General features: G+C 35.5%; 1 protein-coding gene across 3 annotated transcripts in view; it reads right to left on the minus strand.

Moving 5' to 3' along the window:
* Nucleotides 1-741: 741 nt before the first annotated feature.
* The window catches only part of BBS5 (Bardet-Biedl syndrome 5 protein), a 25,505-nt gene continuing 15,665 nt past the window's right edge, over nucleotides 742-10,581 (minus strand). Inside the window, exons 5-9 of one of the 3 annotated variants that reach the window (XM_068388708.1) lie at nucleotides 9,463-9,598; nucleotides 9,257-9,358; nucleotides 5,262-5,453; nucleotides 4,521-4,592; nucleotides 742-1,336 (exon numbers count right to left, since the gene is read on the minus strand). In XM_068388708.1, coding sequence (XP_068244809.1) covers nucleotides 1,121-1,336; nucleotides 4,521-4,592; nucleotides 5,262-5,453; nucleotides 9,257-9,358; nucleotides 9,463-9,598 — 718 coding nt within the window. In that variant the 3' untranslated portion in view covers nucleotides 742-1,120. The remainder of the gene's footprint in view (nucleotides 1,337-4,520; nucleotides 4,593-5,261; nucleotides 5,454-9,256; nucleotides 9,359-9,462; nucleotides 9,599-10,581) is intronic. The other 2 variants (XM_068388707.1, XM_068388706.1) reach the window with 2 other exon arrangements.

Below are 10,581 nucleotides of genomic sequence, written 5' to 3' on the forward strand. Positions count from 1 at the left end.
ATGATAGCCGTAGCTGTAGAACAACGAAGGCCTTACACATGACTAGTGTTCGTAGGGTTCTCCCCTTTTACGTTTCGCTTTATTATGTCCACTTTAATTTCAATTGTAATGGTATTCTTCTTCTTGGATACACTACCTTCAGAAGAGTCTCCCTTACACTTTCTAGACATGATGCAAAACAAAAAAAGGCCCAAAAATAAAAAAACCATGAATGTGTATCGTAAGCTAAGATGTGAACTACTATGCAGCCGGGTGACAACGTTACCTGCTCTCTGTGTCGGCAAATAGTTCGTTGTATTTATGAACCAAACATCATTACTCAAAATTCAGTTACGCTAATTCTTTTAAGTATCTCGTGGGAGTCCATTTGCAACGGCAAATTGTCGCAATTTGAGACTGTCATAACCCAAGGACTTCCTTATTTCAATACTAAAAGATATACAACAGTATTTATACTTACATTATGCTACTGGCATTTTGTCATTTACCTTATGGAAATAATGCTGCAGAGATTTTTAGGATTTATGCATTTGGGCCATATGATCCAGAGCTTGGGGCGAGAAAGCCACCCTGGTTAAAAAATGGGTTAAACTAGAGACCCAAAGAACACTGAAAAGAAGGAACTACCTGACCTACTGTAAATATGTTAAAGTTCAGATATTCTACTTTGTTTTGTTGAAAAGGGTCAGAAACACTGATAAGGATAAATCTATATTTGAGACTTTTATTCTTGTTTATAGTGATCTAAAATTATGTTGGAATATGTTGATAACATAGCATACTTTGGCAATGTATACATAGTAAACTAGAATGAATACTCTGTTTCAAACAATGAATAGTGTTTGAAAGTGATGCTGGAATACATTGACAACTGGGTATATCTTGGTATTGTATACATAGTAAACTAGAATGAATACTCTGTTTCAAACAATGAATAGTGTTTGAAAGTGATGCTGGAATACATTGACAACTGGGTATATCTTGGTATTGTATACATAGTAAACTAGAATGAATAATCTGTTGCAAACAATGAATAGATCTTAGTAAATTCTAGCTCGAGCTATGATATCATCAGTCTAGCAATATTTTCACTGGGCAAGACTTTGGGAATAGAAGAGGACTAGCTCGGAATAACCTCCCACAGCGTATGCAAGGTATAACCCTCTTTAAGTTTTTCAATGGCCAGACCAAGTTCATTGGAAAAAGTAGGTTCTCTGTCGTAGTGGTTTCCATCAGCCAAATAAGCAGCCAAGACATCAGCAGTGTCATTCACTGTCTCATCGATTTCTGCCTCATCAACTTCCGGAATAGTGTATTGTTCTTCCTCACCTGATGGCTGCAAAGAGATTCGGGGGTTTAAAAAAGACTATCATTAACATGGAAAAAGTTTTATACTCTATGTTCTCTCTGAAATTTCTCCATCTAAATGAATGCATGGTGTTAGTTTTGTAATACTGTACTTAGTGTCAAAGGCAATGTATGAGTTTTCTAAAGAAATAAGAGACTAGAGTATGAAAGAGACATGATATCAAAATGTGCAAAGCATTGTAAGACCTGAAACTACATGAACAACTATGGAAAATAATCAATATACCGCTGACAAATTTATAAAGAAAATCTACAATCAAAATTTCAGACTTAAACTGTAAAATCACATGAACATCCCAGGAATATCTATCATATAAACATTAACTCCTTCAGGAATATTCTTATGTCTGGAAAAAGATGGTCGTCGGTAACCAAAAATTATTCCAAATCTAAATACAGTAATACAAGAATTCATTGTATTTCAGAATAAAGAGTGCGTAATTCTTATGAATCCAGGCTCTATTGTTATGTATTCTGTATTCATTATTTATCCTTGATTCTTGTGAGCCTACTCGGGTGATAAATGAAGTCATTACCATCTAAAATTCTATTATAGTGGAAAGGTAGTCAAACTTCCTTTTAGAAAGAGATTGTATTTGATGTTTGAAGAAGAGGAGAGTGATAAGAGAGTTGGTTAGGTTGGATGAAATCATAAATAAAAGAACTGAAAGCAGTAATAACAGCCTCTCGCAGGAGAGATGTTTCAAGTTAAAATTGGTTTACACCAGTGATTGACCATCAAGATCTTTCTGTTTGTGTTGGTCATGGACGTACTGAGTGAAGGGATTAGCACTGAACCTCTATGGAAATTATAGCACACAAATTATTCTTTGTTCAAAGCAAACACTAAAAATTATTTGCAAGGAAGAGTGAGAGAGTAGCAGCAATCTCTTAACTGGTGTGGTAACAAGATAAATTGTTTAAAACTGAGCTTGTGATGTCCATCAAGCAGAAAGGGGGTGAGTTATCTACACAAGATAGAAGAGGCTAGATTTAAAAACGGTAGTGTGAAAGGGATGTTGAATGTAGGAGAGAAATAGTCAAGGGAATATGGAGGAAGGTGACAAGGATAGGATGTGACAAAAGAAAGACAAGTAGACTGAAAGTCGAGCATAATCCTAAAAAAGATGATGTAAGGGTAAAAAACACACGAGTATTGAAAAGTAAAGAGCAACATAATCTGGAGAGAAATTAAATGAGAATGTTGAAGTGAATTTTGGGGAAAGGCTCACAAATGAAATTAGATGTGCGGGGTGTAAAGCAAAATGGACCCAGGCTCAATAATGGACGCCGGGTCCAAAATGGACGCCGGAAACAAAATGGACGCCGGCTCCATAATGGACCCTGGCTCCAAAATGGACCAGGCTCCATAATGGACGCCGGGTCCAAAATGGATCCCGACTCAAGCAATGTTAAGATTGAGACGGTATGAGTATACAGTGAGGATGGATGCAGGGGAGGGAGTGAAGAAGGTTTTGGTGGAGCCTGTTAGCGGCAGAAGGTCAAGAGGGAGGCAAAGAATCAGATGGCACAGTAAAGTGATAAAGAACTCATAGGAGGTTTGATGGAGGGAGATGCATTTGATAGAAATAGCTAGAGAAAATGCATTAGGGTAACCGGCCCCTTAGGAATGATGATTTATCAGATACACTTTGTTACCAGGACGAGGCTGTGTACTTTTATGCTCTGGTAAGATGTTTCTAAATGAATTAGAATGAGATAGAATAAAAATTGTTTTCTTCTCAACTTCTAGTTTCTTGACTGTCAGATAATGACACACAGGAACATAAGGTTTTCTTCCAACACATAAAAATAGGATACTCCTTACAAGACGCTTACGAAAAAACTATAAATTTATCATTCATTTTGTCATCTCAATTCTAAAGGCAAAAACTTGCGAGGCAGCTTCAAATGCATGGTGTATAGTGAGTCTAGCTAAATATGAACTGTCTTAGAAAAGAAAAAAATTATTAATCTGTGATCTCTACTACATGTTACTATATGGACATGAGTCATGGTATGACAATGAGTGGAGTCATAAATAGCAAGAAACGCATTACACAGAATGACGTTGATAAGGGAAGTGGACAGTGAAAAGGATGCTAGAATATTTGAATTTCCAATACATTTAGTAGATTTGAGAACAAAGCCCTCAGAAGGATTTTGGGAGTTGAATGGCACGACAGGATTAGAAATGAAACCATATGAGAGATTACTCGAGTACCATATGTGGATGAGATTATGATGAGTGGTAGATGGAGATGGTTTGGGCATGCTCTTCACACTCCCCAAGATAGATTAGTCCACCAAGCGTTTAGCTGGTCTCCACAAGGCAACATAAGATTTAGAAGACCCATGCCTACATGGCTGAGGACTATGAAGCCTGAAGTAGGTGATGATGAATGGAGAAGTATTGAATTAAAAAGCTCAAGATAGAGACGACTGGTGGAATCTAACCAAGGCCCTTTGTGTCAACAGGCGTAGGAGGAGATGATGATGATGATGATAATGATCGCTACTAAAAAATAGATCATTCCCATACTTGTCAAAGTACTAAACTAGCATTCTCCATCACTTAAAGTCGCCATTAAAATGGTCACTATATTGAGATTTGTGTTTTTCTAAAGAACACTAATATGAATTTTTCAAGTTAAACGCAAGAACTGAATAATTATTGTTATTTTTTCTTGAATTTATACTTTTTATGAATCACTGAAATACTGGTCTAGAGAAAAACAAAAGCATGCCGGTGATAACATGATTCTTCTAGTCTACTACTACCCCATTCTCTGACACTACCTCCTCATTCCATAGCACTGGAAAAACTGGAAAACAGAAAATCTCTATACATTAGTGATTAAACGACCACAAAATAGAGAGGAAACAAAAATGGTGCTTAACAAAAACAGCCTGAATCAGTTTTTGAAATTACAAAACAATCAGCCAGGTTAATGTGAAAATATTACAACTATATAGCGTCGAAAAGAAAAACTTAACTTTCCTAAAGAAAAAGTGGTTATTAACAATACAAAGATAATTGTTCAGACAAAAACAAAAGGATGCAATTTCTAAGCAGATGTCCAACTATTGAGGGTTAATCCAGAGACTGATATCAAATCATTTTCATGAGATTTATCTCTAGCAATGCCTACCTGGTCACCATTGACCAGTAGAAAGGCTCGAGGTACAGAATTCTCATTTATTCCCTCCAGTGCAAAAGGATCCTGTAAGTACATGAGATATGACATAGATTTCTAGTGATTCCTCTTTCTCTCTCGTTATGTCGTCTGACGAACATCCTGCTTTAAAGCGATCTAGTTTCACAGTTACGGTGTTGAATATATATAGTACCCTGTTCTGTAAAGTGAAGTGTCTAGACCTGACGTGAAAAGAGAGTTTTTCTTCTTGGACATTACCATCAGCTATAAATTATGAGGAGATGTCATTTAATCAATGTAATTTTTTATGTCTGTGAATGTAAAAGAAATTGTAAATTAACAGAATTAACATAATACACAAAGTATATCATCCTCTATAAAGACTCCCATCTTTATCTTCTTAAGTGTTACTATTCAATAAAGTTATACTATTAAGAAACTTGAATTGTATATTCTTATTGCAAAGTATATGATGAAGATTAATCGCAATTGTGGCTTTAGTGTAATAAGGCATAAAGTACAAACACGCATGAAAAAATTACTAAGCTTCTTGCTCATTTATTCAATATTCCCTTCTAACATTATCTGTCTCAGTAAGAACTGAATATACCATGAACCTGTTAATCATACCTTTCTACTTCTCTTTGGGAATATAATAAGTGCATAATAATGATAATAATAATGGGGAAAGAAAATGTGCAAGTTGGGGAAAGAAAACGTGCAAGTTCCACATACCTTGTCTTGCACTATAAATTCGACGCCGAAGACAGGGCTCTGAGAATACACATTATATAAAGAAGAGATCTCCTTGTGAACCTCGTGCAGTTTTTCGGAAGGGTCAATCCTGAAACCAAGAACGTAGCCTCCACTTGCTTCGGAACTTTCAATGACCAAGGCCATTCCAAATTTTGACTCCCTTACTTTGACCTACAAAAAGCAATATGGAAAAGTTATGCCATTGCAAATTACCATTACAAAATATAAAAGGTTACCTTAAATTTATTATTAAAAGTATCTCCCACGATATATAAAACAGACAAGTATTCATGGCTACCTTAAATTTACCATATTAGAGGAAATTTATGTATGAAAGAGTCTTGAATTTCTTTTCCTATAAACAGGCAAACATATAATAATAAAAAAGTTAGAAGAGTAAATCGAAACTCTTGTCTTTTGAAAGATGTAATTTTTTAAGTAAAAGAATCAAAATAGGAAACACAATCACAAAGCATGTGCTTGTTCTTGGCACCGAGCTACTAAGGGTGCTGATGCGAACTGAAATTTGCTGTTGAAATAAAATTTATGGTATTATTATTATTACTACTAGCCAAGCTACAACCCTAGTTGGAAAAGCAAGATGCTATAAGCCCAAGGGCTCCCATAGGGAAAAATAGCTCAGTGAGGAAAGGAAATAAGGAAATAAATAAATGATGAGAATAAATTAACAATAAATCCTTCTAAAAACAGTAACAATTTCAAAACAGATATGACCTATATAAACTATTAACAACGTCAAAAACAGATATGACACATATAAACTATAAAAAGACTCATGTCAGCCTGGTCAACATAAAAACATTTGCTCCAACTTTGAACTTTTGAAGTTCTACTGATTCAACTACCCGATTAGGAATATCATTCCACAACTTGGTAACAGCTGGAATAAAACTTCTAGAATACTGTGTAGTATTGAGCCTCATGATGGAGAAAGCCTGGCTATTAGAATTAACTGCCTGCCTAGTATTACGAACAGGATAGAATTGTCCAGGGATATCTGAATGTAAAGGATGGTCAGAGTTATGAAAAATCTTATGCAACATGCATAATGAACTAATTGAACGACGGTGCCAAAAATTAATATCTCGATCTGGAATAAGAAATTTAATATACCGTAAGTTTCTGTCCAACAAATTAAGAAGAGAATCAACAACTGAACCCCAGACAGGAGAACAATACTCAAAACAAGGTAGAATGAAAGAATTAAAACACTTCTTCAGAATAGATTGATCACCGAAAATTTTGTAAGACTTTCTCAATAAGCCAATATTTTGTGCAATTGAAGAAGACACAGACCTAATGTGTTTCTCAAAAGTAAATTTGCTGTCGAGAATCACACCTAGAATTTTAAAAGAGTCATACATATTTAAAGAAACATTATCAATACTGATATCCGGATGTTGAGGAGCCACTATCCTTGACCTACTTACAATCATACTTTGAGTTTTATTAGGATTCAACTTCATACCCCATAATTTGCACCATGCACTAATTTTAGCTAAATCTCTATTAAGGGATTCACCAACCCCAGATCTACATTCAGGGGATGGAATTGATGCAAAGAGAGTAGCATCATCTGCATGTGCAACAAGCTTATTTTCTAGGCCAAACCACATGTCATGTGTATATAGTATGAAAAGTAATGGGCCAAGAACACTACCCTGTGGAACACCGAATATCACATTGCTATACTCACTATGGTACCCATCAACAACAACTCTTTGAGATCTATTACTTACAAAATCAATAATAATGCTAAGAAACGACCCACCCACTCCCAACTGTTTGAGTTTGAAAACAAGGGCCTCATGATTAACACGGTGGTCAAAGGCAGCACTAAAATCAAGGCCAATCATACGAACTTCCTGACCACAATCAAGGGATTTCTGTACAGCATTGGATATTGTAAGAAGGGCATCACATGCTCCAAGGCCTTTACGAAAACCAAATTGCAAACTAGGGAATAGATGATTACCTTCAGCAAACCTATTAAGATGTTTTGCCAGAAGACGTTCAAAAACTTTAGATAATATGGGAGTTATGGATATTGGGCAGTAATCAGTGGGACTTGAGCTACCGCAAACACATTTACATAGAGGAGTAACATTACCAGTTCTCCAACAAGTGCTAAAAGCTCCTCTTCTTGCTAACTTGCGCAAAATAACAGATAACTTTGGAGCTAAGAAATCTGCAGTCTTTATAAAAAACAAAGGAAAAATGCCATTTGGGTCTACACCTCCATAAGCATCAAGGTCCATCAACAGAGCTTTAATCTCACAAGATCGAAAAGCTAAATCAGTTAGTTTAGCCTCAGGAAAACAGGAATGAGGAAGTTCAAGTTTTTCATTACTCTGTTTACTGTCAAAAACATCAGCCAACAGGGTTGCCTTTTCCTTTGGACAGTAAGTGACTGAGCCATCTGGTCTAAGTAAAGGAGGAACTGTTGCATCTACACCAAAAAGTGCAGATTTAAGGGTAGACCACCATTTATGTTCCTGAGTTGTACCAGAAAGAGTTTCTTTTATGGTTAAATTGTACTCCTTTTCAGTTGAGGCATAAACTCTCTGAGCAAAAGCTCGAAGCTGAGTATAGTAGTTCCAGGTCAAATCTGATCTGTTACCCTTCCAAAGATGATAGGCCTCCTGCTTCTCCAAATAGGCACGTCTACAATCATCATTGAACCACGTCTTGTCCTTCACTGGGTACCTTAGCACACGAGAAGGGATACGCCTATCAATTATGTTGACTAGATTCTCATTCAAAGGGACAACAGGATCTACACTACTATATAATTGTGACCAATTCAAGCACAAAAGATCATGCAAAATTCCATTCCAGTCTGCTAGGTAAATGACTAAAAGGATCTTAAATGGCCATGATTAACATCTTGATTAGCCTCATTGGGAAAAAGGAAATTACTACTTTGAACAATCTTGCCAAGATGATAAAGACCTTAATATGATATACAGTAATCCCTTGGCTATTACAGGTGTTCCATTTCATACCCTTCACCCTTGAAATAGATGAAAAATCACCACATAGATACAGAAATCTACTGTATATTTTTTTTTCTAACTTTATAAATTTTCATATTTCTTATTTTATAAAACCTCCTACAACTCTTATAAACCCGTTTTACACTCTGAAAACACTTTAAGCTAAACTTGCACTTACTGTAGACACATCTTTACATAGACATACAGTAAATTAAAAATCAAAATATGAACTCCCACCATTGAAGATACATAAATTCCATCCATAAGATGGCCTTATTGCAGGAAGTTAACCCCCTTTATGCTTTCTTGTTAAAAGTGACGTTTGCGGTCGTTCTTATATTCTTTTCATCCTTCTTCATGTAGAAAACGGTACATTCGTTGATGCCGTAATGACGGCCTACATCCGCATAGCTTCTCTCTTACTTGGGCATATCAAGGAGTTTCATCTTCTCTGCTATAGTGAACATCTTCTTCCAATACTTGGGTTCACTGCCAGAAACCTTAGAAGATGCAGAAGGTTTAGCTAGCAATGTAGGACTTTAAAGCAATTCACAATTGTTGCCAATAATGCAAAGAAACACACAATAAAGAATAAAGATGCGGTGCGATGTCATGTACGTATATGTAGAAGCAAACTACATAGAGTAGGATACTGTACTTGAGAGTGATCCTATGGACCGACAGTTAATCAGCGGCCAGGATACTGATCAGCCTGAACTTATTGGTTGTGTCTCCTCATATGTATATATGTTCAGTCTCTAGGGCATTGTCCTGCTTGAAAGGGCATTGTCACTGTCCCTTGACTCTGCCATTCATGAATGGCCTTTAAACCTTTCAGAATGAGATCAACAAATCCTTTATCTAGTTGCCTATATTATCATCAAAAACCTGTAAATATACATTAATTTGCAAAAGAAAATACAGTATATTGATTTTCCATCAGATTAATTTACCTACCGATGCTATCTGAAGATAAGGAAGGGAGATATTGAACAGTTCATTCATATTAGCAAACCACACAAGCCGCACGTTGGTGATGATGAAAGTTCCAAGGTTGCCCTACAGAATACAGAGAAATTATTAGCACATTATATCATTGATATCATTATTTCTTTCAAAAATTTTTATCTTCATTTATAGCAAAGAAAAGAAAACAAGCCCACCTGGTCACTCGATAGATTCCACACACCATTTACACGAGAAAATATCTGTTCTTGTGGAAGAATACGTAGTTGCTTGTTCTGGATGATTGCCCCACGTAGCTTTAATTCACGATACATCTTGGAAGAGTTGTAAGCCCTGTAGAACACAAACAATAACAGAGTCAGTTTCTTTTGATGAACCTAATGTCAATTATAAAAGAAAAAACATATTTCACATTCCACAAAAGTAAATTTTTTTTTCATCATTAAGCAGCTTTCCTTAACACAGTTTGGTCCCGAGGAAGGAAAGAACAGTGACTCCTGTCTCATTCCCGATACATTTTGGAAGAGTTGTAAGCCCTGTAGAACACAAACAATAACAGAGTCAATTTCTTTTGATGAACCTAATGTCAATTTATATAAAAAAGAATACCTTAACCATCCATATTCCGTCAAGTGTAAATGTTATGTTTTTCTACATTAAGCTGCTTTCCTTAACGCAGGGTGGCCCCAAGGAAGGAAAGAACAATGACTCCTGTCTCATTCACTCCTGCACTGCATTGTAACTGTAAGAAATTTGTAATTTCGTACGTTCCGTACCTAGATATACAAATCTGCATTTTCTACTACAGTATAATTATAACCAAGGCCTAAATATCAATATAAACTGATTAATGCACTTGGATGTACTAAATGGATTTTAATAACATACTGTAGCTCCAATTCGACGCAGAGTTAAATGACAGCTGAAATATATTCATATTTCACAATATCAGGTAGTTTATGATTTTTCAACCCTAACTTTGCACATCGGTTCTTATCATGCAACTAATGAGGAAAATGAAGGAATATTATTTTTGTCTTTGTTTGTTATTTAGAATTTAACTTTTATTTCATCAGAACAGTTCCATACTTAGAGAAACTAAAAATATATATGTACATCTTGAAGGAACAAGTTTAAAAAGAAACTAAAAATCATATAATACTAGAATTTACATTCAAATGAAATAACTAAAATGAATAGATGTGATATTGAATAATGTATGTGAAAATTACGTAAATTTTTATGTTTTTTAATTTATGATTCTCTACGAGTTATTATGTAGCTGTTGCCTGCATTCCACAATGGGATCGAGAGTA

Source organism: Palaemon carinicauda, chromosome 15 (assembly GCF_036898095.1).
Source record: "Palaemon carinicauda isolate YSFRI2023 chromosome 15, ASM3689809v2, whole genome shotgun sequence".
Taxonomy (NCBI): Eukaryota; Metazoa; Arthropoda; class Malacostraca; order Decapoda; family Palaemonidae; genus Palaemon; species Palaemon carinicauda.